This window comes from Aspergillus niger, assembly GCF_000002855.4.
Source record: "Aspergillus niger supercontig An15".
Lineage (NCBI taxonomy): Eukaryota > Fungi > Ascomycota > Eurotiomycetes > Eurotiales > Aspergillaceae > Aspergillus > Aspergillus niger.
In genome coordinates this window covers 1267848-1295770 of record NT_166530.1, presented here as the reverse complement: position 1 = coordinate 1295770, position 27923 = coordinate 1267848, and the positions used below count along the sequence as shown (strand labels likewise).

Genomic DNA, 27923 nt, shown 5'->3' with positions numbered 1-27923 from the left:
TCCCCATAATAGGAGCCCTGGGACCTTACCAGCAGGGCCCTGTGTTTGTCTGCAGAGTTTGTCTTGTTGGCTTCTGTCTCCTTTCTGTCAGTCATCTTCAGTTCTGTGTTGTTCTGTTGTTTTCACCTCCCCTCATCATCACTACTATCGTTTGTCTGGTTGTGACTGATCTCCTTTTCGCTGGTTCATTTGCTTGTCCGTGACGGTGATCACTGCATCTCACCTGCGATCGCTACCATGTCGCCGCCTAGTGCGATCAATAACCCTGGAGACCCGCTCGCCGAGCAAGAGAAACCCGTCGGTGCCAGAAACACCACTGGGACTGAGGATCCTTTCAGCCACGATGGTGTCGGCGGGGTGAAGTACCGCACTTTGGCCTGGTGGTAAGCGTTCATCCCTTCATCTAGATCCGCTCTTACAGTCCGGACCTAGCTAACTGTTCAGGCAATGTGCAATGAGTATGAGATACCAGTATCCCCAACAGATCACCTCTAACCACCTGTACAGTCATGGTCGCAGAGACAATCTCCCTGGGCATCCTGTCCCTCCCCTCGGCCGTGGCGTCGCTTGGCCTGGTTGCGTGAGTTATGATTGGTATCACCAACTAAGGGTGGCTTGGTGGCTAACTTAAGCCTTGCATAGAGCCGTGATCCTCATCCTTGGCCTCGGTGCTTTGGCAACTTACACGGGCTATACCCTCGGACAGTTCAAACTCCGCTACCCGCATGTGCACAGCATGGGTGATGCCGGTGAGGTCCTGATGGGTCGCATCGGTCGCGAAGTGCTGGGAACTGCGCAGCTGCTGTTTCTGATCTTTATCATGGGCAGTCATCTTCTGACGTTCACTGTGATGATGAATACCTTAACTGATCATGGCACCTGTTCTATTGTCTTTGGCGTCATCGGCTTGGCGGTGTCGTTCGCCTTCACCTTGCCGCGGACGCTGAAGAAGGTGTCTTGGTTTTCGATTTCATGTAGGTTCATTTATGTAGTTTTTGTCAATGCAGCAAGCTGACCATGACAGCTTTCATCAGCATTATTGCCGCAGTACTGATCACCATGATTGCAATCGCAATTCAGAAGCCAGGTGGCGGCCGTGTTGATGCCATCGTTGACAACTCATTTTACAAAGCTTTCCTGGCTGTCACCAATATTGTCTTCGCATACGGTATATGATAAAACTTTTTGAGGCAGAGGGACAAAGCTAACCAGCACAGCCGGGCACGTGGCCTTCTTCGGATTCATCTCAGAAATGCGTACGCCGACCGACTACCCCAAGACATTGTACATGCTGCAGGGGATCGATACGTCGATGTACACCATCTCGGCGGTCGTTATCTACCGCTATGGCGGGAGGGACGTGGCATCACCGGCATTGGGATCGACCAGTCCACTGATGTCCAAGATTGCCTACGGCATTGCTATTCCGACAGTAAGCCTAGCCTTCGAATATAGTTGCATGCAACGCTGATAAGGAACATAGATTGTGATCGCTGGCGTGATCAATGGTCATGTGGCATGCAAATACATCTACGTCCGTTTGTTCCGGGGAACCGACCGCATGCACCAGCGCGGACTTGTTTCGATTGGAACGTGGGTTATGATTGGGTTGGTGCTATGGACTCTTGCGTGGATTATTGCTGAGGCGATCCCGGTGTTCAACGATCTGCTGAGTTTGATCGTAGGTTCTCTTATCGCGTGTGTGTTTGAACAAGGCTAACTGTCGCAGACGGCGCTCTTTGCCAGTTGGTTCACATGTGAGTCCTACCGAGTCTAGAATCATCACTATACTAACCCATGGTATAGATGGACTAAGTGGAATATTCTGGCTGTTCCTGAACTGGGGCCGATATTCCTCGTCGCGCCGCAAGATCCTGTTGACCGGTCTCAACCTGCTGGTAGTAGTCGTAGGTGGCTGTCTAGTAAGCATACAACCGATCCCCATCACAATAACATCACCTGTATACTAATCAAACAGTGCGCCCTTGGCCTCTACGTATCAGGAAAATCAATCCACGACCATCCCCGCAGCAGCAGCTTCTCATGTGCCAACAATGCTTGAACCAGCCGGGATCGGATATCTGGAGCCGAGAGCCGAGAGTCGGGTTAGGGAATAGAGGTCGCCAGGCACCGACAGATAGGGTGATGTCAGTCCAAGCAGAGATGTCCTTATGTACATTAAACAAGCAGGCCTTGTTCATGACCTGTTCATGGGTGAAAGAAGTAGTGAGCCAATAGCTAGCGTCGATATGGCAGCTTGCCACCAGCGTGGATGACGTCGCCGGATCCGTCGGATACGCCGTCTACTTTGACATCATCCCACCAGATACATTAGGATAATGAACAATAAATACAGTAGTCAACGCTCACACAATATGCACTGTAGGAATTATCAAATCGAGCTCATAGTAGCTGTCAATCCATCATGGAAGACACACGCACGCAAACTGCCTCCCCGGCAGAAGAATCCCGTCGCAGCCATCACTCCAGCAGCACCCTTCCGAACGAGCGCGATGACCAAGACATAGAGAAACAGCGTCTTCACGGTGGCATGGCCGAAGGCACAAAGGACAAAGAACCCGACCCCAATATCGTGGACTGGGATGGCCCCGATGACCCAGTATGTCTCCTCCCCGATGCCATCTATACCCCCAAACTCAAAGCTTAAACCACCGCCACCACCGAACCCTAACCACTCACAAAACTATGAACAATAGGAAAACCCTCAGAACTTCCCCCGCCCCCGCAAATGGCTCATAACCATAATTCTCGGGCTCATGACCGTCTCGGTAACCTTCGCCTCGTCCGTCTTCAGCACCGCGTCCACTGTGACCGCGCAACAATTCCACGTCTCCGACGAGGTAATGGTCCTCGGCACCAGCCTCTTCGTGCTCGGATACAGTTTCGGCCCGCTCTTCTTCGGCCCTCTCTCCGAACTCTACGGCCGCAAAACCCCCCTGTTCATGGGGTTTTTCATCTTCGCCATATTCCAGATCCCTGTTGCTGTCGCCCAGAATCTCCAGACGATTATGATATGTCGGTTCCTGGGCGGGTTGTTCGCCAGCGCGCCACTGGCTATTGTCGGCGGTATGCTGGCGGATTTATTCGGTCCTGTGGAACGGGGAATTGCGATCGCGGTGTTCGCGGGCGCTACGTTCGTGGGACCAGTCGCGGGCCCGATTGTCGGTGGGTTCATCACGATGAGTTACCTTGGGTGGCGGTGGACGGAGTACATCACTGCCATTATGGCATTTTTCTTCGGGGCTGTGGGGTTCCTGATTGTGCCGGAGACGTTTGGGCCGACGTTACTGGAAAGGAGAGCGAGGAGGAAGAGGTTCGAGACGAGGAATTGGGCACTGCATGCTAGGTCGGAGGAGATGCCTGTTGATCTGAAGCATATTGCGACTGTTTATCTGATCAGGCCGTTTTTGATGCTCGTCCGGGAACCGATATTGTTACTCATCACGCTGTACATGGGGTTTATTTATGGGTTCTTGTATCTTTGCTTTGAGGCGTATCCGGTTGCGTTTCAGGAGTTGAGAGGGTGGAATGAGGGGGTGGGCGCATTGCCGTTTATTGCGATTGCCGTTGGGGTGGTGTTTGGGTGCTGTGTTATTGTGTTCTTTACAAAGACGAGGTTTCAGAAGGTGTTGGAGAGGGAGGGTCATGTTGTTCCTGAGGAGAGGCTCATTCCCATGATGATTGGAGGGGTGTTGTTGCCTGCGGGCATGTTTTGGTTTGGGTGGACGAGCAACCCGCACATTATTTGGGTACCGCAGGCCATTTCCGGGGGGTTGTTGGGGGCTGGGATTTTGTTGATTTTTATGCAGGTATGGTTACTTCTTTTCTATGTTTGTTGTTGGTGTGTGTGTGGTGCTAATGATATGGGTATAGGGGTTGAACTATATCATCGACTGCTACAACATCAACGCCAACTCGGCTATTGCAGCCAATTGCTTCTTTCGGTCAGGGCTGGGGGCGGGGTTTCCGATGTTTGCTATTCCCATGGTGAGTTTTCACTCTTGTCTGCAGCTTTACTGGCTGCTTTGGTGAAATAAACATACTGATTGACGATGCAGTTCCATAATCTGGGCGTGCCGTGGGCCATGACGCTGCTGGGATGTCTGACAGCCATATTGTTCCCCGTGCCGATTCTATTCTATATCTTTGGGAGTAGAATTCGGTCGTGGAGTAAGTTTGCGCCGACTGATTGATACCTTGAATGTGCTTTGTGGTGAGATATCTGTAATGTGTTTAGTTGGTATGATATAGTCTTTATATGCTATAATACAGACTTGATTTTCTACACTCAGCGTGACTTTTCCTATTTAAATGAGGCCGCTTCAATAACGGGTACTCAGAGGTAGTTCACTGAGTATCCCTTACCATCAGTCAAGTTTCGGTTGGTACTCAGGTTCTACTCGGAACGGCATCAGGCATAAAATACATACATCCTGATCTGCTCATACGTCAATACATTATATCGTTAGCTTGATAATGCTGAATTGACCAACTCTACAATATACATTTCCTCTAATAAACATGTCTTATTTGACGCAGCAATAACTGTGACAGAGTCTTGAAAGAAATTTACATAGAAAGATTTACTAGACATGATTACTGCTATCTATAATAGCATCGAGAAATCCGATTGGAGCGATAAAAGGGCGTTGGAGTCATAAATAATGGACACTGATATAGACGCCAAAATTTCACGGATGGTTATATTCACATTAGCGACTATCTTGTGTACCGCAGCTTGCAGAGCTACAGCAAAGGCTTTCCCAAACCCTAGGATATCATTTCAAAGAGACCTGTACCGCGCTGCTGCTAACTCACCAAAAATTCGCCTATCCAAACCCAAACGAAAGTACCTTGTTCACTTTTCCGTTGTATAGGACAACAACAAGAGGTTCGATATTGTCTGAGACAATCATAGCAGACAGCTGTAACTCTAATATTCAGGAACCAAGCAAGATTAACATTGATGTTGGTGCCAACGATGCATGTACAGAGACCACGGCTATCTAATCCTGATATACCTCCTGGGTCCCAGCATCCTGGCTCGCATTTCCACTCCCAGCCGCCTGTACATCCGCAGCACCTTCCTTCCTCGAAAACTTCAGGTCAGAAAGCCCATAAAGCACAATCCCCCCCATCCCCAGAATTGCGCTGATGACCGTAAACACCATCGAGACGATACCTCTCGCCGTGAACCCGTCGGGAATCCAACCGGGCTGTTTATTCTGCCCCTTCAGATCAAGATAGTCCTCTACATTCCCCGCCGCATTCCCCTCCCACGGGACGCCAGCTGCCTCGCACGCGGCCTTGTGGTCGGCAGGAATACTTAGCCGGTTTTGGATGAGCAAGGGCGCCTCGACGAATGTCATGGCGAGCCCCTGCATCAAGTGCCAGTCAATGTGGCAGTGGAAGAGCCAGACGCCCGGGTTATCCGCGCGAAAGCGCAGGACGACGTAGCCCATTGGCGGGACGACGACGGTATCCCCGCGCGGCGGGTAGGTGGGAAAACTGGTGTGGTTGGCTGGGTCGAAGGCGATGGGGTCTGTGGCGTCGGCGAGGGACAGGAAGTCCGGACCCATGGCTGGGTAGCGGGCGACGACTTGGAAGACGTGCCCGTGCAGGTGGAAGGGGTGGGAGCCGGTGTCTTGGTTGTTAAGGATGATTTCGACAATGGCGTTGTGCGGGAGGACTTGCGTGTGGGTATAGTCGCCGTAAACAGTAGGGTCAGTAGCGAGGGTCCCCGCAGAGAGGACAGTGTAGAGAGTAGGCACTTTGGGCGCAGTATAGCTGATATTATTGAGGAAGGCGTAGCCCATGCCTGTATCAAGGTTTTCCATGATAACAGCGACGTTGACGGTTAGGTCAGGGGTTTCCAGGAGGGGGACGAGATCGTAGGGGACCAGGGTGCCGTCATCGAAGGGAACGAGGTCATCGGATTCGGCGACAGTGATGTTTGCCTGCGGGTAGGCGGCGGAGGAGTCATATTGGAGCCAGTTGGTGTTGTTGAGTTGGAGATCAGGGGTAATGGTGTCAAGGAGGGTGGAATCAACGACAGTAACAATAGGGTAGTTCTTGTCTGTTGTGGCCTTGGTAGTAAAGAGGACAGAGTACCGCTGAGCAACAGCGATATAGAGGATGTCTGCAGTGGTAGGCTCAGTGTAGACACCGTCAATTTCGACAATAGTGAGCGGGTGGTCTTCGATGTAGAAGTACTGGGCTGTGAAGGCAGCAATGTTGGCCAGGCGGAGGAGGTAGGTAGTATTAGGCTTGACAGCGATAGTGGTATTCATAGTATCATTGAAGAGCCATGAGTTGGGGATAGGCTCGGCGCCGGTGGGATTATACAGCGACATGAACTCGGGCTTAATGTCCATAGCCAGCTCATGGTACCAGTCACTGAGAGTCACGGTAAACTCCTCCTCGTACTCATTGGCAAACCAGGAGCTGTTATCATGGACAATAAGCGCCTGACGGTATCCATCAGGATAGCAGTAATCAGTATGGCAATGATACCAGTAAGTGCCATTCTGGTTGACAGTGAAATTATATGTAATACTCGAACCAGGAGGTACAGGACATTGCGTGACCATGGAAGGCCCATCCATCTCATTAGTTCCGTTCTGGTACATGCCGTGGAAGTGAATACTGGCACTCTTGTTTTCTAATCCATTGTACATGTTAACCACCAACTGATCACCCTTGTCAACCTCGATGATGGGCAGCGGCCATTGGCCGTTGATGCCGACTACCTGGCGGTCAGCCAATCCATCAGGATTCGCTGTGACCCAGGTGACATTGAAGTCGTAGACGACTTCTTTGGCAAAGACTGGCACGCTGGCCGCCAGCAGTAGGTAGCATAAGATAGACAGCATTATTGTGAGAGAAAGGGAGACGGGGAGGGTGAGAGAAAGAGAGGAGAGACGAAGGGCCATCCTCCGGAAGAGGGTGGTTTATACCGGCGACGAGGGCGCAGAGCGCGGGATTTTTCAGCCACTGGGCAAATGAGCCCGGGCATATCAGATGGTGCTTGACCCTGCTTATTGGCCCCCCAAAAGCAAATTTTCTAGCGTGGTGGGCCTCATATTCTTGTTTCATCAGATAAGATGCCCAAAAAGGCACTCAAGCCCGCTTAGCCGGTCTATTTAATCACCTCCCTCCCGAACCAGCTCCTCTGCAGCTCAACCAGCTTTCATACATTCTTTCCCTGTTCGCGCAAACATGGTCAACGTCTTCGCCGTCCAGGTCTTCTTCATCGTCTTCCGTGAGTGTCTCGAGGCAGTCATCATCGTCTCAGTGCTTCTCTCCTTCCTCAAGCAGAGTCTGGGCCAGCCACACCAGGATCAGTCCATCTACAAGCGGCTCGTCCGCCAGGTTTGGGCCGGCTCACTCATCGGCATTCTCTTTCGTCTGATCATCGGCGGTGCCTTTATCGGCGTTTTCTACGGCCTGGGCCATGACATCTGGTCCAATGCCGAACAGCTGTGGGAGGGTATCTTCTATCTGATCGCGACCGTGATCATCACGATCATGGGGCTAGCCCTGCTACGAATCAACAAGACCAAAGAGCAGTGGCGAGTCAAGATCGCCAAGGCCCTCGTCGACAAGAGCAAGAACCACAAAAAGTCCAAGTTGCTCGGCGACTGGGCTCGCCGCTACGCCATGTTTCTCCTCCCCTTCATCACCACCATGCGCGAGGGCGTCGAGGCCGTCGTCTTCGTTGGCGGCGTCTCGCTCGGCTACCCGGCCACTGCATTCCCCCTGCCCGTCTTCACGGGAATGCTGACGGGGGTGACGTGCGGCTACCTGATCTACCGCGGTGGCAATGCCATGTCCATCCAGCTCTTCCTCATCGCGTCCACCTGCGTGCTGTACCTGATCGCGGCAGGCATGTTCTCCAAGGGAATCTGGGATCTGCAGTACTACCAGTTCCAGATGGCGGTTGGCTCCGATATGGCAGAGGAGGGCAGTGGGCCGGGCTCCTACGACATCCGCGAGACTGTCTGGCACGTCAACTGCTGCAACGCCGAGACCGACAACGGCTGGGATGTGTTTAACGCGATCCTTGGCTGGGAAAATACCGGCACAAATGGCTCTATTATCTCGTACAATGTCTATTGGCTCTGCATCCTCCTCTGTGTTGCCTACATGCTCTGGGAGGAGCGTTCAGGCAAGCGGTCCCTGCGCGAACGGATCCTAATTGTGCTGGCGAAAATCCCGGGAATCAAGTGGTATGCAAAGCCGAAGCTGGACGTCATGCAGGAGAACTCGGAGGAGATCGTGCGCGCGGCCCAAAACGGGCTGTTTAACGAGGGACAGGTCGAGAAGCAGACGGTGCAAGTGGAGTTGAAGTGAACGTAGGGGGGTGGCAATTGAAAATGGGCCCATCCCATGGGCAGGCCGGGTAGATAATCATCACTCCAAGCGCTCTTGGTTAGGGTAGGCATGTTGAAATTTCATTTTCGGAAGCCATTACTGTAATACTTACATTTCACTCCAACAACTACTACAAATCTCTTACATCAGTAATAGAAGGGGCTAACCCTGACTTGTCATTGGCTAATGTAGAGTAGACACCAGCCTAACAGAGCTGGTGAATTTATGAAGAAACTAGCGTGTTTGATAACTTACACAATATCAACCCGTTACATGAAATTTGACAAATATGTATTACATGAAATTGAAATTACACTCCGCCAACCCTACTCTTGGCTCAGAACCGAGCCTCCACAAAGGCCCACTTTGTCTGTCCAGGCACTCTTGTATCGTGGATGGATTTTGTCATCATTTTCTGCTGGCTCCGGACCCTGAATGATTTCGGACACCGGTCGGGCTTTACACGCGTAGTACCGTTTATCTCGGGCGTTACAGCGGACTTCGGTACCTGATAAGAGATCCTTAATCTGATCTTCGGCGATAGATTCCTAGCGCAGTCGGGCTTCGGCCGTCGGAAGTTCGGGGCCCCATTATTAGGGCAAAGCTTCACTGATTGATATGATTGATTTCTGGTATCAATCTAATCTGACTATCTGATTTAGGCAGCACCTCCGTGCTCCCTCTTGGGACAGAATCGGAGGGGCACACGACACTGGCATATGCATGGCACAGCGTGCTGCCATGGCCTCGCTGTCTTGCTCTCGCCGGGAATCGGGCGTGGGTGGCCAAGGATCTTGACCCAAGCACGGAAACGGGGCTATTAAGGCAGCTTTACCGGCTTACGTCTGTCTCCGTTTCATTGCATACTGTGAACCAACTTGCTGAGAGCAATGGATCCCACTGTGGCCTGGCCTCGCGTATGCATCATATTTTTCTTGCTCCTCATCGGCGTAGAATGATGATAATGCTCTGTTATGTTCGTAGCTCTCAGTCTGCAACGACTCTTGTCGCCCAGGACCACAGGTACTCCACGATCAAGCAATATCTGGAGGAAGGAATACGTTATCCACTCGGCCAGCACCAATACCCACCTTCCTGCAAAGGCTCGGTAAATCTCCCTCTTTCGCCCCGAGAGCAGCACAGAATTTTACACAATGACATCTGGGCCCACAACATCTGATACGCATGCTGGTGCCAACAGAAATGATGGCCAAGCCATTTTCAAGCTGCTACTTAAGAAATAATAGTCTTTTCCCTCCCGCTTTAGCATCTCCCATCAGCGACTGTGGCCCTGTAGAAGACAAAGACTTGCGCGATGAAATCTTCCTGGGCAATTTTGGCCCTCGCCTTTGGCTCGCACGTTGTGGCCAAAGGCTTTTCACCAACCGATGCTGCTGAATATTGCATGTATGCTATCTACGAGTCGTTATCTGAACTTAGCTGGCAGGAATCTGCGAATGAAACCAGCTCAGAAGGCTCGAACTCAGCCTCTCCGTGTTCCAACGAAATCGAGGTTACCTCTATCTATGCCTCTGTTGTGGAATACTGCCATGGAGCATCATACAGTCAAGGCCTTGTCTTTTGGGATAAGCTTTGTGCTAATCTTGGGACTTCGCTGACGGGCTTGGATGACCTCGAAGCCAGCGTTACTACAGCCTACATTGAACAATTGCCCGCTATCAGCCCAGACACCGCGGGAAAGACTGAGATTTCGACTCCGGTGCTGCTTGAGAAGTCGTACTATTCGCGCGCTGTGCGCAGTGTGGTAAGTGTCGAGCCCCATGATATCTTCTGAACGTCAATCTCACCGCATAGACTGCCAACGAGACTAGAGATACCAGCTCAATCAACATTGCTTGGGGCATTCATGGCTTCTGGGGCTTTATCGTCCTTATGGGGATTGTTCAAAACGTCTTCTCTACCCTCTCCCGTCGTTGTGCCGGTGTCCAGGCCGGAGACATCGAGAAGCCTCAATCACGCCGCTGGCGAGAAATCATCCCAGCGCCCGTTCGATGGGCTCATGACACTGTCTATACGTATCTGATACTCTCTCCCGCTCTGGGATACAACCACCGACGCCTTCTGGGCTTCAACGTACCCTTACGGGCCCAGGGTCTGACCATCTTCTTCTTCTGGTCGCTGGCCGTTATCTTGGCTTACATACACGGTGGTGTCTATCGAGACGATCCTTTGTAAGTCTCATACCTTCATCGAGTCTTCTGAAAGGAGTATTTAACACTGTCAGCAACGGGACCTTCGCGTACCAGATCTGGGTGTTCATGGGGCCCAGACTCGGTTTTCTCGCCTTCGCATGTCTCCCCTGGCTGTGGCTCTTTGCCGGACGAAACAACATTTTCATCTGGGGAACTGGCTGGGACTATCAGACCTTCAACCTCTTCCACCGGCATCTCGCGAGAGTCACTGTGATTTATGCAATTCTGCACTCTATCTCGTACACCGTCAAATATCTGGCCTACTGTATGTGCTTTACACACCAAGCCCGACGGCCATGCCATGCCATGTTGACTAACAGCCCCAGCCCCGAGCAAGTACTACAAGGACCTCGAAACAAACTGGTTCCGCTTCGGCATTGTGGTACGTTCACCCCCTCACACGCATCATACCACATCATAAACGACAATATCATAACTAACCCCGACTCAAGGCCACAATCCTCATGTCTCTCCTCATTCCCTTCTCCTCGGCCACCCTCCGCAAGCGCTACTACGAGGTCTTCCTAATAATCCACATCCTCTCCGCCATAGTCATCGTCTGTGCCTTATTCATGTGTGTCTACTCTTTCCTCCAACCCCTCCCCCCACCCCTCCGAACACCCACTAACAACATCTAACCCTACAGCCACATTTCCAAGTTTGGCACAGAATACACCCCGCACCTCTGGCCGGTAGTCGCAATCTGGTCCTTCGACCGCCTCGCCCGCCTCCTCCGACTAGTCGTTACAAACATCCACGTGCGAAGCCGTAGAGTGTCTCGCACGGCAAGAAGCACCGTCGGCTACAGTGACAAGAGCGACGTTCTCCGCATTGAGATCCAACCCGCCGCGGTCCCGCGGACTCCACGGGCGGGCGACGTGTATTACCTGTACCAGCCGCGAAGTTGGCGCGGGTGGGAGAATCATCCATTTACCCTGGCTTCGTGGGCATATGCCGGGGATGGCGTGAAAACACCGGCTATGGAGGGGTCCGTGGCCATGCCTATGACAGGTGAGAAGGGGGAGAAGGGGCCACAGGTGAAGACGTTTCCGGCTCCGGCTCCGGCCCAGCTTGTGGCGACAGGCGGTCAGATTCAAGTCCAGCCCTACCAAGACGAGGTTGTCTCGACATCGGCACTATCACCGCCGACATTGACCTTCTACGTCGCCCCTATGAGGGCTGGACGAAGCGGTTGAAGGAGCAATGCCTGCGGTCGGGGTATACCTGTCACCCGACTCTCCATATCGAGGGGCCGTACGGACACCGGGTCTCGCTGGGCGAATTCGAGCACGTCGTCATGATCACGGGTGGGACGGGGATCAGTGTTGCGACGGCGTATCTGCAGGATCTACTCGGCGGATCTCGAGGAGACGGGGAGGGCGGGGATGGCTACGGCCGAAGCCAGCAGATCGATCTGCATTGGACAGTACGGGAGGCAGCGTTGTTTGGCGAGCTGTGTCAAAGGGAGCTTGCTGCGCCCGAGGGGAATTCGATGGTGCAGATGCGGTTCTATTGTTCGAGGGAACAGGGACTTGAGGGTGTAGATCGGGAGGCCCTGGGCGGGCGGGTCGTTGAGAAGGGGAGGGCTCCGACTCAAGACATTATCTCCAAGGCGGCTGCAGAGGCAAGAGTCAGCTGTGCTAGAGTGGCTGTCCTTGTTTGTGGGCCTGTAGGGATGGCGGACGAGGCGAGGAAGGCCGTTTGTGAAGCGAGGAAAGAGTATGCTGGGGTGGAGTATTTTGAGGAGGTCTATGGGTGGTAGGGGCCGTTTACGCAATGTGAAATGAAAAGAACAAAGTGAAGATCTGGACTGAAACAGGTACCTGAAGCTGGCCAGCGAAGTAGAGCCCTGTTCAAAGTATATACGGAGTGATTTAGTGGGGTTAGTAGACCATGTTTGGATTACCAGCTCATCATAGATACTGCCGATGCTCTCTTTCAACTGACTGACTTCGCTCGCGCTCAGCGGCAGCGTGCTCGTCTGCTGGGAAATCTCCGTAAAAATCCCCTCCGTTACATGCCGATTACCCTGGTAGTACCCCCTGCACCCAGAATTCCAGTTGCAGCGTAGATTGATGTACCCCTCTTCTGGTAGATGAGGTAGGCCATTGCCTCGTTGCCCCCGTGGAGCGGGGGTTATGAGCTGCCCTGGTTCGGCGGTGACCTCACGGGATAGGTTGATGATGTTAAGGGCTCGGTCCCAGCTAGAATGTGTGTTATTTAGTGCTTGAGAAGACAAAGCAAATAGGGAGAGAAGCGACTCGAATAGCTCTTCCTTGACCCATTCTGTGTGCTCTTCTTGCAGTTTCGTCATTACGACGACCTTGTCGCCTATGCCCACGGGCCGGCGCGGCTTCAAGTCTGGACCATCTCGTCTCCATGGTGTTTGGAGGATGGAGATACTGTTTGGCGCAGTATTGCTCGCTGAGGCCCTGGAGATGGGCATGGAGTACGAGATAGGGGAAGAAGAGGGCCAGAACACAGCAGAGGAGCAGCCCTGAGGGCGGCTCCACGCCGGTTTTCGTGCCGTCTTAAATTCTGTAAGGAGGTGGACTGATGATGGAGGCACCGTGAGAAGATTGTAGGAAAGTAATAGCTGTAAGTTATCATGATGGATGATGGCATACACAGTTTCCCTGCTCGTACTCACATCGGGGTTGCATGATATATGTCTACTCTCATTGGCTCCACCACCAAAGGATAGTCGGAAGCTTGGTACTTACCAAGCTCATTGACCCAGCATATGTAAATTGCAAGCCCTACAGGGCTCCACCTGCGACGCTGTAGGCATTCGGCAGTAGAGTCGGGAGATGTAAATTCAACTTAAAAATTCGTGTAACTGATCTTTGGCCTTGTAAGACATAAAACACGCTGGTCTGTAAATTAGAGTACTAACTCTATCAGGCGCTATATCAGCATATTTTAGCCAATTAAAGTTTTAAAATGGAATCTTAAATTACTTACGTAATGTAATAAAATCATCCGTGTTTTTTTCCAGTGAAATTTCAACATCCCCAGGTAGTGAAACCGGGTAAAGGAAAGAAAAGAAAAAAAAATAGTCTCTTTCTACTGGTCAGGCCAGCCAAGCAGCGGAGCTTCCAGTTTTCTAGGTTTCCCTCGCTGGCCGTTTTAACTCCCTCCTGCCCGCCCCCTCCATCACCCCTTTTGGCCGGAATTTCGGCTGTCCGAATCACCTTCTTCTTGGCCTCTCCGCTTTACATGATTTGACCGGAAATGGCATCCCAGATAGTGCCTGAGCGGCCTGCGGTATGTAATATGTCGTCTACGATATGATTTGGGGCTAATCATGTGTGCTGCCGCCGTCCAGTGCGACCTCTGCCACAACAGAAAGGTTAGTCATCGGCCCATCCATCAACTGCCACAGAATGCTAAGGCAGGACAGGTGAAATGTGACCGCTACGACCCGTGCATGAACTGCGTTGATGCGCGCACAGAATGTCGTCGCACACGGCCCCGACGCAGTATGCGTCCTAGGGTTTCCCGGTAAGTCGGGGCGGTTCCTGCGCATCCTTCACTGCGCCTAATACGCCGTCCATCAGCATTGCAAGGCTGTCGGAGAGGCTCTCGTCGGTTGAGCAGTTGGTTCTCAATCCTCACCCCGGTGCTCCCGCTTCGCAGCCTGTCCTTGATCCGCGAGAGGAAGCAGAGCACATTGCTCGAAGCGGTCGAACCTCGCAAGCACCCAGCTCGGAGGGTTGGAGCGCGCGAGCCAGAGAGAGCGAGAGCACCGCTCACCCGGCAGCCACCGCAGAAGACACATCGATGCAGCCAGCGAACGAAGCCCGGCGCTTCATTCAGCAAGAGCTGCAGCGCAGCGACCATCTATCTTCGCTCCAGCGCGCCGTGTTGGAAAATGCACTGTCGCTGGTTAACAGGCTCTCAACCGCGACATGTGATTCGAAAGTCTCGTCTGCGGGACACGCGCAGGCCTTAGAGGAACAAGATGAGACAACACAGGAATTCTCAATAGAGACATACTACATGATGTCGAAGCGTTCGTGTTAACATGACCTTTTGTCTGGACCGCTCCTAACCTGAAGCAGATATGGTACATCAGACTTCGCCGGGGAAGCACATACACTGGCCCGACCACGTCTCGGTCAAGGGGCTGGAGCACATGAGCCTGTCCCTGGTTGAGGGAAAGCTGGATAGGCAGACCTCTTTGCACTACCGCGTGTGTGTATACGTCAAAGCTATCTTTTTCCTGGCGCGGATCCGACAGCCACAACTGACGCCGCGGTTGCGCTCGCATATGAAAATGAGCCATGCAAAATACATGACGGCGGCATCCAGGGCGCTGGAGCAGATTAATTTGACTGGGAATCCCTCCATTTCTCTCATACAGGCTCTACTGTCCGGAGTAAGTGCTGCCCTACATGCATTTTTATTTTTTTTTATTATTTTATTTTTTTTTCTCAGAAAGAATTCGGACAACATCTGACCAAAGCAAAGGCACTCCTCCATCAGATGCAAGGAAATATCACGAAAGCGTGGACGATGACATCCTTCGCCGCGCGGCTGCTCGTTGCCCTGAACTACCACACCGTCAGCAGCGACACGCCGATTCAGAGCCAGGAGGACGAAGACGCCCGCCGCTGTTTGTTTTCCTGCCACTACCTCGATAAGTCGCTTAGCATGCATCTTCTGCGGCCACCGTCGCTTCCACGGTTGAGATTCAGCCCCGCGTCGCTAAGAGCTACCAATGGCCAGGCGGGGCTGGCGATGATTGCCAAAACAATGTCTGAGTTTGCAGAAGTCCAGGAGGCTGCACTTGAGGTCTTTTTTGCCCAATCAATAGCAGACGATGATGGTGAGGAGAGGGCGGCCAGGCTGGACGCGGCAATTCAGCAGTTGGTTGCGCTGAAGCGGGTGCTTGACGAGGTAAGCGGCACAACTACCTGAGTGAAGATGTGAGGTATTGACCCTGTAGCGCCGTCTAAACGGCAGTCAGCAGGAATTGGAGCTGGAATGGGATGTCACCGAGTTCCGGTACCACGCGATTATGACCACACTCCTGCAGTACCGCTCCGAGTGGGAGCAGGACAAGCCTGGGAAGAAGGATAAGTGTTTGCAATCTGCGCGACAGGCTCTGGAAGCGCTGCGCCAACTGCAGAAGACCATCAACGCAAGCGACGTATTCAACGGCAGCTATCCGATTTTTCTCTCCTGGTAAGCACGGCCCATCCTATTTTCTCACAGGGACTAAACATTCACCTACAGGACCATCTTGTTTTACCCTATGACCCCCTTTTACGTTATCTTCTGCAACGTGGTGGGCACATCCAACATGGAAGACTACCAGCTGCTGCGCGACACCACACAGGGACTGCAGCAGTTCATCGACTACAACCCGGCCATAGCCCGGCTATACCACCTCTTCACCACCTTCCTCAACTTGTGTAGTCCCCTGGTGAACCCCCCTGTAGTTCAAGAGGATGCAACAATGGTTTCTTCGCTGGAGCAGCCGATTTCCATGGATGTGCGGCCCGAGATGGGCCCGTGGTGGAACAGCGCAGACATGTGGGAGTTGTTCAACACGCAGCCCTCGCTACAATGGGTGGATGCAGACAACCTCATTCTCTAGTCACGAACCCCCAGGACCATGGTTTAGCTGCTGCCTGAGGAAGGGCTGCTAACCTATTAACTACCATATAGTTAGTAGAGGGTGACTTAGTCAGGTTAGCAGTGTTCTCATTAGCAATCCAACGGGCGCCTCTTAATGCTCCTCCGTACTCCGTAAACACTCATAGGATCGGTTTGCGGGACGGAATAGAGTCGCCAGCTCCACGTCCAGGGCTGTATCTTGAGTGTTCGTGATGCAATATATGCTTGTCTTGGACGCTTACTACTAGTTATGAATGGAGTATTGCATGTGACGGTAACAGCACCTACATGTATACCTTCAACGTCAAAAGGTTCGTGGGATCCCAAGTCTCCAGGGCCCCTACACGCGACTTGCAGAAGTGTCACACCGGAGCTTGAAAAATGATTCAGACACTTAGAAAAAAATCCTGATACTGATTAAATTTATATATATTTTTGAGACTAGCTCTGATACCAAATCAGCACTAGACGTGATTTAAAATAGCACAAATACCAATTTGAGAAAGAAAGAGAAAAATTCCTCACAATCTCTAATGCTCTAGATATTCCTAAAATATCCCAAGATACCCAGTTATTTAATAGGTAAGCCGATAGATACTCTTGACTTCAAATGCCACTAATACCGAATAGATTACTGCAATTGATACAAACTATAACCTAGAATTGAACAAATACACTCATACAACAAACAGTCCATCAAACACAACTTCAGCCTCCAGACACTCATTCAAGTTGACACAACAGAGAACTAGTCAACACAGTCCGCTATCACCTAACAATCGATGCTAACAGACCCAAACGGAATGCCAATACATCCCTGCACATTGCCCGCAAAGTTCGCCGAACTTCCTTCGCAGTTGTTGCCAGACCAGGTAGTAATCTTGCACTTGTTGTCGCCGGTATCGACGTTGAAAGACGCTCCAGGGAGACTCATAAAGCAGGAGTCTCCAGACCCAGAGATGGCAGGGTTGGCAGAAGAACCCTCGCAGTTGTTGCCGGACCAGGTAGTGATCTTGATGCTTTCGCTGCGGGATGAGAGAGGAGTGGCTTCAGCCGTGGTGGTGAGGGCCAGGACACCCATGGCGGCGAGAGGGAGGAACTGGTGGAGTTGCATTTTGCTTGAGGTTTGGTTTGAGGTCTCTTTAGAGATTGAGATGAAGATAGAGGTCTTGTAGTGATATGTAGATGATTGAGAGATGAGAAGCTGAGCTGGATGATTGTCGAGATTCAGAGCGAACAAGACGGATTTTATACCTCCTTCTTCAGCATTCCGCCCCATTCAGATACTTTTCTTTTTCCTACACTTCAGGGCAGTGCAAGGGCAAAAACACCCATCTATTCTCCAACGCAATCATCGTGAACCCATTGTGGTGGCTCATTTCACGCTTCAGTTGAATTCTTGGCCCCTTCTATGGGTGTATGTATTGTTCCATTCTGTATTCGGTATGCTATTCTGCATGAAGTGGAGTTTTGGCCCCAATTGGACGCCTGAGGGGATGGGATATTCGGGCCCTTGCAGATCGGATGGAAGGCCTGAAGCTTTGGCCCCATGGAGCTTACTTGCTGTTTACTGTGTGTTTTGGAGGCTTATGTATTGAGGATCGCATTCAGGGTTAGATTGGGGTGTAATATGCTCTGTTATTATGTGCTTCTCATTTCCACATTATGTTGTTGGTTTGGTTTGACTGCTGTGTTGGCTGAGTGCGCATTAGTCTATGAAGAGATTGCCAAGGAGAGATACCTTTCATTCAGGGGTGGTAATATCTCAATTGCATGTTATGCTAGTATATATGCAAGCTTGATGATATAAGTCTGCTAGATAGTCGACAACCATGATCAGGAGCAGAGCTAAGCAAGCTAAGCACAGCACGAGAAAGTACAATTGTTGGAAGATGCTAGACGTAAGACCGCGCTAGTCCAAAGCGGGCATACAATTGCAACAGGTTCAAAAACTAGTGCGGCATGTCAGATCGGAGCTGGAAAAACAGTTCGGACTGATTCAGAAGAATCCGGATACTCAATGAGCTTATACACATCATCTTATACTTTTTTTGATAGGGGCCCCCAGTTGCAACGGGTTCAGAAATTAGTGCATCAGGTTCAGAGAAATTCTAACACCGGATGAGCTTCATCACGTGCAAATATACTCGGGATCAGACTGAGTTTTTCTGATTCTGTACCAGCTTTTCTGAACTAAATCAGCTATTATATCTTTATTTTTAGAATGTCTAAGAGTTTTTTAGAGATTACTATTAAGAGTATTTAAAGGTATCAGAGAGTTTTAGAGGTTTTATTAGATTCTTAGTTAAGAATTATAATCACGTGCAGAGCTGAACATAAGACAGAATATTAAATCACGTGTATGAGATTATTCAGTATCAGGATTTCTCTGACTCTGACTGAACTGTTTTTCCAGCTCTGTTCTGACACTGTCGTACTAAATTCTGACCTCGTCGCAACTGGGTGCTCTTTTTGATACTAGAACGGGTTTGCACGTGATTCCTAAGATTTCTTAGAAAGCAATCCTAAAACCCTCTGAAGACCTTAAATAGTAGATATAATAGCTGATTCTGGTTTATGAAAGCTGGTTCGGATTCAGAGAAATCTATCTTTCCACTCTTTTCACGTGATTAAAGTCATTCAGTATCAGGATTTCTCTGAACCCGCCTCACTAGTTCCTGAACCCGTCACAGCTTGAACCCCTCAAAAATGATGACCTGCATACACTGCTTGGTAAGCAACACCACGCCAAGCACAAACCAGCAGATCCATTTACGTGAAGGGTTACTATAACTCAACACAGAAAATAAGCACTAGTAACACCTAGAAACACCTCCCATCCACCAATAATTCTCACTGTCATGACACCATCTGACAAATGTCTGATTTATCAGCAATAGCTAGTTACCCTAGTTATAATCCCATCATGTATAGCTTCAACCAACACTCCATCACATAAATAGTACCCTTAGTATTCCCTCAACTCAATTCCAACCACTACACAACACTCAACCTCACCCACAACACACCAGAAATAAAACACCATCATGCCCCTAAATTACCTCCTAACCGGCAGCACGGGCGGCCTCGGCTCCCTCATCCTGGACTACTTCACCACGCACTTTCCCCCAACCCAAGAATCATCCACAACAAACAGCATCACCTACGCCGCCGCCTCCTCCAACCCATCCAACTCCCATCGCTTCACTTCAAAAGGCATCCCCTTCCGCACAGTCAACTACGACGACCCGGAGACGCTAGACGTTGCTTTCAAAGACGTAGAGAATCTTTTCTTCGTGAGCACGAATACATTCGACGTCGAGAAGCGCAGACGACAGCATTTGAATGTGGTTGAGGCGGCGAAGAGGAATGGTGTTAAGCATGTACGCTTACATTTCACTCCGTATAATATTTCCATATGAAAAAGATGCTAATGGTATGATAGGTATGGTACACCTCTCTCGCCTTCGGAGGCCTGGGATCGAATTCCAAGGCCGCGGTGCAGCAGGCGCATTATATGACGGAGGATATGTTGAGAGAGTACACCTCCCTCCCTTTCCTTTCCACCTCCTTGTTTTTTATCACCATTTACTGATTATATTTCAGGTCTGGAATTAATTACACCTCCATTCGCGAAGGAATCTACACTGAAGCATTCCCTCTCTTCTTGAACTGGTATCCCCAGTCAACGACTCTTTATCTGCCCTCCGCGTCAGGGAAGATCGCATTCACGCTCCGGTCTGAACTGGCGGAAGCAACGGCTAAGTTGATGTTGAAGGGCGGTCACGATAAGGAGATTGTGTTGTTGACTGCGTCGGAGCCTGTTTCTATGCAGGATATAGTTGAGGTTATCAATGAGACGACTCATCGGGAGGTCAAGATTGAGATCGTCGATCCGGAGACATATGTACGGGTCAACGGGGAGAATGATATCGGGGGCAAAGCGGAGGGATTCTTCCGGCAGTTGGTGGGGTGGTTTGAGAGTATTGAGAATGGGGAGGCCGGCTTTACGGATGGGTTGATGGGGGAGGTGTTGGGGAGGGAGCCGGTGACGCCGAGGGAGGCGATTAGGGGGTTATTGGAGAAGGAGAGGGATTATACGTGGCATCAGAATTATAGCAAGTAATCGGTCGTTTGTATTCTTGTTTTATATAATTACAGGTATATAGTTTAATGATGCAAACTTTTAAGATATGTGGAGATATTCTCTTCATCACACGCGGTTGTCCTCCTCCCGGTCGTGTTGCGGATACCCCGTGTGCGTGTCGCGATACACCGTCGCTTCTCCGTCACCTTCTTTCTCTAAAACCTCTTCCTCGTCTGCTCCCCAGGTTGATTCTCGCATGAATGGACTCCGTCGGCGGATCTCTGGCCCCTTCCATACTAGCACTACAGGCACAACTGACAGTGCCAGCCCGATGAACCCCAGCAATGACCCGGCCCAGCCATATCCCAGGTTCTGGAATAGTTGGTAACTTGCCAGCGGTAGGAACGCGCCAAAGGAGTTACGTCCCAGAGATGCTGCGGACAATGCCGATGCGGCATACTTCTCATACGCATCCGTCAAGTAATTCACAACAGCCATGTAGATACTGTAGATGCCAATACCGGTAGCCCCGATGCCGAGGGTCGGGACAATCCAAGGCACAGAAGGAAAACTGGCCCAACCATACCAGAACAGCCCGCCTGCGAACAGCAAGCTGCCAATGATACTAGTATACAGACGGGCCTCCGGGATGGGTTTCCCGGGCTTCTCTTTGTTGCGTTTCGCCGACCGCAAATACAGCATATCCTGAAGAGGATTGACGAGAGTACCGATTAGAGCACCCACGGAGATGGCCAATTGAATGCACCCAGTTTGCAAAGTATTCATGCCGTAGTTGGTGGAGAAGGTCTGAACGACACTGCTGAAGAAGAGATACAGGATACCCCAGGCGAAAGAGATCCAGAGGGTGAAGAAGGCAACGACGGGCTCGGTGAGGAGCATTCGTGTGGGCCGTTCGAAGGAGATCTGCATCAGACGCCAGACGCTGGTGTTGTCTAGCTCGGCTTCGGCGTAGATGGGGCGCTGCTTTTCTTTGCGGAGCTTCTTGGCCCGACGGGTGAGGATCACGTCCGCGCGGGTTTCGTACAGGATGAACCAGAAGATGGGTAGGAGCCCTGTTAGATAGATAATTTGGATGTAGAAGATCCAGCGCCACGGGGCGGTTTTGTGGATGGCTACGATGGCGGATCCGATGAATGGGCCCAGGGCAATTCCAACCACACTGGTAAAACCGAAGAGCGACATAGGGAGACTCCTCGCTTTGTCACCATACCAGACATCACTGATGCTACCGCCGACGATGTTGATCGATACGGAGGACGCACCACCACCGAAGAAACGCGTCACTACGAGAGTAGCGTAGTTTTGGGCGAAGGCGGAGGGGAATAGCGAGATGATGAGAATAATGTAGGCGACAAAGTAGCCGGGCATGCGACCGGAGGACTCGGTCAGAGGCACGAATATGAGAGGCCAGAACGCCGCACCCATGTTCCAAGATGTTGTGGCCCAGTAAAGGTTAGGAAATGGGGTGTTTTGAACGTGGAATCGTTCTTCCATCCAGTTGTTGCCGGAGCCGTAGGAACCGGCCGGGATACCAGTGAGGATGGAACTATACCTATTAGCACTGCCATCTTCGAGAACAAGGCTAAGACATACATGAAACAAACGGTGACCGTGAGAAGCCATTTATAAGAGGTGCTCCAATTGAACCTGAATATGTTAAAACTAGTATACTAGCAACTGCATGCTTGACGTACGGATTGTCCGGGTCATCCTTGCCGTTCCAGGTATGGATCTCAAGGTCCTCCCTGTCACGCAGATCATTGTGGCTGACTACCCCGACATGGGGGTCCCGGCGAAAGAACGACCGCACCCTGCAACGTCACTTAGTGGCTGTCTGACAGGGATTGATTGGCAATGATTGGCAGACTAACCGTCCCAGAAACGAATCATCGAACTCATTGGTGTGCACTGTGCTAGCGCGGCGCAGCGACGGGCGTGGCTCCTCGGCAGGGGTGGACATGACTTTCTCTGTGTAGATTCCTTGCAAGGTATCTGCTTGACAGATGCAGAGATGATGTTGAGTAAAATAGGGTGCAGAGACCCTGCAGAACCTGCATCGGCCGGCGGCGACATGTCGTCATGACCGACCCGGGCCGAGCGGAATTAATGAAACTCGGAACAGCCAGGGGAATCCGACGCTTTGAGTGGCCAATCCATGTCTATCCACATCTGCATTGAAGTGGATGAAAGGTGGAGGAGGGCTGGTTGCCAAATTCTGTTAGGGCTTGGAATGTAAGCAACCGGTTTCGGTCATGACATCATCACAGCGATGACTTCATCACTCTCGGACGAGCATATATAGTTGTGCCTGTCGTCGTATCTCAACAAACATCAACAACAACAACAATCATCTACTGCATTTACCAAACTCATCTCTACCTCAATCAACATGCCTATCTCCATTCCCTCCGCCTCCAGCGTCCACGACCTCTTCAGCCTGAAGGGCAAGGTCGTCGTTATCACCGGCGCTTCCGGCCCTCGCGGCATGGGCATTGAAGCCGCGCGTGGCTGCGCCGAAATGGGCGCCAACATCGCCCTCACCTACTCCTCTCGTCCTCAGGGTGGTGAGAAGAACGCCGAAGAACTTCGCAACACCTACGGCGTCAAGGCCAAGGCCTACCAGTGCAACGTGGGCGACTGGAACAGCGTCAAGAAGCTCGTGGACGACGTGCTGGCCGAGTTTGGCCAGATTGACGCCTTCATTGCCAACGCTGGCAAGACAGCCAGCAGTGGTATCCTGGATGGTTCCGTTGAGGACTGGGAAGAGGTCATCCAGACAGACCTGACGGGTACCTTCCACTGCGCCAAGGCGGTGGGCCCGCACTTCAAGCAGCGCGGAACGGGCAGCTTCATCATCACCTCCAGCATGTCGGGTCACATTGCCAACTTCCCGCAGGAGCAGACGTCGTACAACGTTGCCAAGGCAGGCTGCATCCATATGGCCCGGTCATTGGCCAACGAGTGGAGGGACTTTGCCCGCGTGAACAGCATCTCCCCGGGTTACATCGACACGGGGCTGTCGGACTTTGTGGATAAGAAGACTCAGGATCTGTGGATGTCGATGATCCCCATGGGACGCAACGGTGATGCCAAGGAGCTGAAGGGTGCATATGTCTATCTCGCCAGTGATGCCAGCACATACACGACGGGTGCCGATTTGGTCATTGACGGAGGATACACCGTGCGGTAAATTATCATCCGCGGTCGGATAGAAAATAATGTTTATGACATGTATGTAATGAATATGAATGTTCAACAATAGTCTTCAATTCTTCACTTGCTAGTATCCTGAGTATCTTGTCGTATAGCTCAACAACCTGGCATGGCCGGGCGCGCAGTGTAGCTCTCCCAAGTCTATGGATACAACTTGCGTCAGTGTGGATCTTTGGCTCAGATTCGGAGGGGCAGTGGGGTAAACAAGAACACGCAGCCACTCTCGGCTTTGCGGATCCCCACGGAACGCCAGTCAACCCTGAAGATTCAGTCCGGGCCTGGGCTCGGACTGATTTGGTGAGGGGATTCTGCATCCGTCCAAACCTTATCATCGTTGGTGAGACGGACTCCGGACAGCCAGGAGCCTTATTCAGTGGCTGCGTCTTTTGTTCTCTCCAGTGCATGCCAGATTATGTTCATTCCCATCTCACGCTGCCAGTTGGACAGCCAAGATAGATGGATCAGTGAGAAGTATGGTAATGAACTATGATGACATGTAAGAGTGGAGTGGACGTTGGCGAGGTTGAAATCTAAACCCGTAAGACCGAAACAAACCGAGCAACACCACATCCGGTCAGGTGACCTACCTATCCTAACAGTGAACATTGGCTGGAGAGAAATCAAGGGGTGCATACGAAACATGTCCGATTCGACTAACATCAAAAAGCTATGTAATCCGCAATTCAAGCATATCATAATCATCAATCATAACCCTCAACTCTTGCCCACCTTCGCATCGGCCACCTCCTCCGGATCATCCACCACCTCTGCCAGATGCATCCGCGGCAATGTCCTCGCCAGTCGCGGAGGGTCAAACACGCTCTTCGACTGCAGGAAGATTTCGTCGATCTCCTCCAGCGACCGACCATTCGTCTCCGGGAAGAAGAAGTACACGATCGGCACAATCACTGCGTTCAACACCGCGAAGATGATGTAATATTGGTATCCGATCGTATCAAAGCCCACCGGGGTCACTTCAGCGAGGAGGAAATTGAAGGTCCACACGGCCGCTGTTGATACGGCACTGATGGCCGCTCGAAGTTGCAGCGGTGCGACCTCCGTCGCGTACAGGAAGGTCAGACCCGAGTATCCGACGGTGAAGATGAATTCGAACACGAACAGGAACACCACCGCTACGACCAGCGCCGCGGTATCGTTGGATCGAGACGTTGTTCCCGCCAGGATGGCCATCGAGGCGGACATGCCCACAGCACTCCACAGCATCAGGACTCGCCGACCGAGCCGGTCAATCGTGAAGAAAGCGAGGAATCCACCCAGTGGCTGGGTGAGGCACATGGCGGCAGCCAGAATGCGTGATGGTATGGCATCCAGGCCCAAGTACTGTTGGAAAATGGTTGTGGCGTAAAAGGTGATGAGATTGATTCCGCACATTTGCTGGAACATCTGGCCTGCTGCAGCCAACACCGTCCGATGGAAGAGTCGCTGTTCGCCCATGCTCAGCATGTCCTTCCACGACCCCGATCCCGAGAGGGCTAGCGACCGCTCGATGTCGCGCACAGCCAGTGTGATGCTTTCGTCGTTCGGATCGAGGTCGGCCAGCGCAGCCAGGATCTCGCGGGCCTCCTCGGTCCGGTTTCGCTTTATCAGCCACCGGGGCGACTCTGGGAAAAATATGATGAAGGCCATCACCATGAGTGACAGGACGATCTGGAAGGCTAGCGGGAACCGCCACGACACGGAGTTACCCGTAACGAAGTAGAACCCGAAGTCAGTCCACAGCGAGATTGTGATTCCCGCCCCAATGAAGATACCGTCCGTCACTACATGGGCACCACGCTTGCCCGCCTGCGAGATCTCGGCCTGCCACACGGGCACAGTTGCAACATAGCCGCCCGTTCCCAGCCCCAGCACAACACGTGCCACGATGAATTGAGCCAGTCCGAAGGAAGTGGCCATCAGCAGGGCCCCAATTATCGAGATAGCTGAAGTGAGAAAGATCACCTTTCGCCGGCCGAGGAGATCACCGAGGTAGATGCATGACAGGGATCCGAATATGCCGCCGACGGTGTACAGTGCGACCACCGTACCTGTGGATGGTTAGACCGGGAGAGGGAGGGCAGTTGTGAGGGAGCGGGCGCCTTACCCTGGATGGTGGAGTTGTAGTGCTGCTGGGCCCCAGTGGTGGTCAAAGTGTTCATCTGGGGAAACGTCTCCGCAAACGACTCCAGCGTGAGGAGACCTCCCGTCACTCCCTGGTTGTATCCATAGCACACAAAGGCCGGGCAGACGACCAGCCAGATGATGGCGCGATTCAAAAGAGCGCCGCGTAGGCCGAAGTATGGTTGCATGGCTAAGACATGCAGTAGAAGATTCTATGCAACGATCGCGACATCAGCCAGGATGTCCCCGCATGTAGTGATCAAAAGGACTTGGCTCACGCCGTTGAACCCTGGTCTCCGGTGCGGACATTTTATAAAAAGCGTCCCAGCAATTTGCAGATGGGTCGGCCATCGGCGGCGCCCGTCTGTCGCGTGGACTTGGGGCATTCCGGACTAGAAGAGGATTCCTGTAACCGAAGCTGTGCCAAAGTCAAAGGATCGCGAGAGACAGGCATCGATCGCCAAGCTGGCAGGCGTCTTGTCCTTTTCCCCGCTGGAGAATTTGGGGATCGTCGTTGGACTTTTCTCCACCTGCCGGCTGCCTTTCCATCGGATCCGGCCGATGGGGGTTGTTGGACCTCGGGTCAACAGCCAGTCGGGAGTCCCTGGGCCGCCAAGCCCAACCCCAGAAGCCTCATTGAATTTGGTAATGGCCATTGTGGGAGATAAATAGATAAAGAGGGCTGGTCGATGCCCCATAATTGAGATAACAATGTTTCTGCAGTTGCGGTTGTCCGATATCGCAAGAAAGGTGCTGAGGGTGAAGCAGCTAGGAGTATCCCGATCATGTCTAATTAAGCGATGTAAGCAGAACGCAACTCATATCTCAATCGGTTACGGCGCAGCATCTTTGTCAATCATTCCAATTCCGTGACAGCGAAGCTTAGGCAATTGCAGCCCATGTCTGGCTTGGCCAACGCAATCTGCATTGAGATCTGCGAACGGCACGGATACAATAGCCTGTTCGAACAAGTTAGCTACTTTTCGACCACTGAGCGTCTGTACAGATGACTGACTGAACCGTCGTTCCCCTACCTCGGCTATTTTGTTGGATATCGCCAGGTTCCGACTAGCGTGCATGCCGCCAATCGCCAGGTCTTTCAGATGCCTGTGTCTTCTGGCACAAGAGACCAGGATGGGGGGTGCCGTAACTATAAAATACTGGGGGCTGTCTTTATCTCGAGCTTTATATGGTCGTTCCCGTATCAGTTTCAAGATATAGCTCAGGGCCATGATTGGTGCTCTGATAACGATTTTGCCTAACGGGATAAGGAATCCTCCGTTGTGTGCAAAGGGCGATACGAGATCGTCAACGGACGGCATGTGTGATAGCCATCGCGGAGAAAGTCAACTCCACACGATTGGCCACGGTTTCGTCATGACATAATTGGTATATCTGGCTGAAATGTCCTATGTGGCATATGAGGGGTTATAATACTTTGGGTCAAGTGACCAAAGTTGAGCCGCTGTCAATTTGCGAGGGTTGTACTGGCAAGTGTGATGCCAAGAGTGCGTTCCTGGATCAAAGGAAGTGGGGTAAACGGGGAAAGAAGATAGAGCGAAGAGGTAAATATAAATGGCGGAAGTCTCATTTATAGTAGTTGATCATGGGATTGCACGCGGCGGAGAGGATTGCGTCGCGGTCATTGCTTTGCAGCAGTTCATGTGCCCCGGAGGCTCGTTATCAGTGACGGAGCAATAAGGCACCAGTCCTGATATGGTAGTCATCTGCCAAAGGTGAGGCATTGACAGCGGTATCCCTACTGTAGGGCTGGCAGTGTGACGGTGTACTAGACAGATCCCTACGCATTTTGTGGGTTCCAGGCTGGTTTTCTCACAAATGTTTCATTGACTAGTACTTAGTAGTTATATATATCTCAGCCAAGTACTACTGGTATTACCGTAACAGCTCATCAGGATGAATATCAGGAATAGTAGTACGTAGCATCTCTACGAGCTCATCGGTATTATAAAGACCATGAAGCGCAAGGTCGCAGAAATACGAGGGGATGGTATACTGTTGCGACAGACCGACTGCTTTGTTATGGCTGAGACTCGAGCCGTGAGCGATGATCGGGAGAACCAAGGAATTGTGAACTTTGATTCTATGTTAGAATATATTGCCAGGGTACCGCCAACTATACATCAACTGGGTCCCATAGCTCAGTTGGTTAGAGCGTGACGCTAATAACGTCAAAGTCGAGGGTTCGAGCCCCTCTGGGACCATCTCTTTTTGCTTTTTGCTTTTTT

At 51.6% G+C, this 27923-nt stretch overlaps 12 protein-coding genes and 1 non-coding gene across 13 annotated transcripts; 9 read left to right on the top strand and 4 right to left on the bottom strand.

Moving 5' to 3' along the window:
• Positions 1-237: 237 nt before the first annotated feature.
• On the top strand, positions 238-2062 carry An15g05540 (uncharacterized protein; the record flags this gene model as incomplete). The annotated part of the gene is made up of 9 exons (XM_059744713.1): positions 238-383; positions 473-580; positions 643-974; positions 1025-1168; positions 1218-1432; positions 1484-1681; positions 1730-1757; positions 1807-1922; positions 1979-2062. 9 exons carry the CDS (start codon positions 238-240, stop codon positions 2060-2062), a joined length of 1371 nt encoding a protein of 456 aa, XP_059606533.1.
• A 363-nt stretch (positions 2063-2425) lies between these two features.
• Positions 2426-4367, top strand: An15g05530 (uncharacterized protein; the record flags this gene model as incomplete). The annotated part of the gene is made up of 5 exons (XM_001397045.3): positions 2426-2620; positions 2718-3830; positions 3895-4008; positions 4080-4191; positions 4294-4367. The coding sequence occupies 5 exons, from the start codon at positions 2426-2428 to the stop codon at positions 4365-4367; spliced, it is 1608 nt and encodes a 535-aa protein (XP_001397082.3).
• A 660-nt stretch (positions 4368-5027) lies between these two features.
• Positions 5028-6893, bottom strand: An15g05520 (uncharacterized protein; the record flags this gene model as incomplete). The annotated part of the gene is made up of 1 exon (XM_059744712.1): positions 5028-6893. One exon carries the CDS (start codon positions 6891-6893, stop codon positions 5028-5030), a length of 1866 nt encoding a protein of 621 aa, XP_059606532.1.
• A 346-nt stretch (positions 6894-7239) lies between these two features.
• Positions 7240-8373, top strand: An15g05510 (uncharacterized protein; the record flags this gene model as incomplete). Its single annotated transcript, XM_001397043.1, has 1 exon — positions 7240-8373. The coding sequence occupies one exon, from the start codon at positions 7240-7242 to the stop codon at positions 8371-8373; it is 1134 nt and encodes a 377-aa protein (XP_001397080.1).
• A 1336-nt stretch (positions 8374-9709) lies between these two features.
• An15g05500 (uncharacterized protein) lies at positions 9710-12369 on the top strand (the record flags this gene model as incomplete). Its single annotated transcript, XM_059744711.1, has 6 exons — positions 9710-10159; positions 10210-10586; positions 10640-10989; positions 11060-11181; positions 11267-11618; positions 11651-12369. 6 exons carry the CDS (start codon positions 9710-9712, stop codon positions 12367-12369), a joined length of 2370 nt encoding a protein of 789 aa, XP_059606531.1.
• A 1545-nt stretch (positions 12370-13914) lies between these two features.
• On the top strand, positions 13915-16212 carry An15g05490 (uncharacterized protein; the record flags this gene model as incomplete). The annotated part of the gene is made up of 6 exons (XM_059744710.1): positions 13915-14111; positions 14168-14622; positions 14672-14988; positions 15048-15509; positions 15559-15797; positions 15849-16212. The coding sequence occupies 6 exons, from the start codon at positions 13915-13917 to the stop codon at positions 16210-16212; spliced, it is 2034 nt and encodes a 677-aa protein (XP_059606530.1).
• A 743-nt stretch (positions 16213-16955) lies between these two features.
• On the bottom strand, positions 16956-17346 carry An15g05480 (hypothetical protein; the record flags this gene model as incomplete). The annotated part of the gene is made up of 2 exons (XM_059744709.1): positions 16956-16980; positions 17027-17346. 2 exons carry the CDS (start codon positions 17344-17346, stop codon positions 16956-16958), a joined length of 345 nt encoding a protein of 114 aa, XP_059606529.1.
• Positions 17347-19279: 1933 nt separating this feature from the next.
• An15g05470 (uncharacterized protein) lies at positions 19280-20358 on the top strand (the record flags this gene model as incomplete). Its single annotated transcript, XM_001397039.1, has 3 exons — positions 19280-19615; positions 19678-19772; positions 19839-20358. 3 exons carry the CDS (start codon positions 19280-19282, stop codon positions 20356-20358), a joined length of 951 nt encoding a protein of 316 aa, XP_001397076.1.
• Positions 20359-20445: 87 nt separating this feature from the next.
• An15g05460 (uncharacterized protein) lies at positions 20446-22300 on the bottom strand (the record flags this gene model as incomplete). The annotated part of the gene is made up of 4 exons (XM_001397038.1): positions 20446-21886; positions 21934-21987; positions 22035-22151; positions 22212-22300. 4 exons carry the CDS (start codon positions 22298-22300, stop codon positions 20446-20448), a joined length of 1701 nt encoding a protein of 566 aa, XP_001397075.1.
• Positions 22301-22729: 429 nt separating this feature from the next.
• On the top strand, positions 22730-23530 carry An15g05450 (uncharacterized protein; the record flags this gene model as incomplete). The annotated part of the gene is made up of 1 exon (XM_001397037.3): positions 22730-23530. One exon carries the CDS (start codon positions 22730-22732, stop codon positions 23528-23530), a length of 801 nt encoding a protein of 266 aa, XP_001397074.1.
• A 737-nt stretch (positions 23531-24267) lies between these two features.
• On the bottom strand, positions 24268-25862 carry An15g05440 (uncharacterized protein; the record flags this gene model as incomplete). Its single annotated transcript, XM_001397036.1, is given in 2 exon segments — positions 24268-25601; positions 25658-25862. Coding segments are annotated over 2 exon segments (1539 nt in total).
• A 150-nt stretch (positions 25863-26012) lies between these two features.
• An15g05430 (hypothetical protein) lies at positions 26013-27375 on the top strand (the record flags this gene model as incomplete). Its single annotated transcript, XM_059744707.1, has 7 exons — positions 26013-26319; positions 26398-26461; positions 26519-26645; positions 26736-26815; positions 26901-26996; positions 27100-27239; positions 27275-27375. The coding sequence occupies 7 exons, from the start codon at positions 26013-26015 to the stop codon at positions 27373-27375; spliced, it is 915 nt and encodes a 304-aa protein (XP_059606528.1).
• Positions 27376-27825: 450 nt separating this feature from the next.
• On the top strand, positions 27826-27899 carry tRNA-Ile (AAT). Its single transcript has one exon. It is a non-coding gene; the product is annotated as a tRNA-Ile (tRNA).
• Positions 27900-27923: the final 24 nt, after the last annotated feature.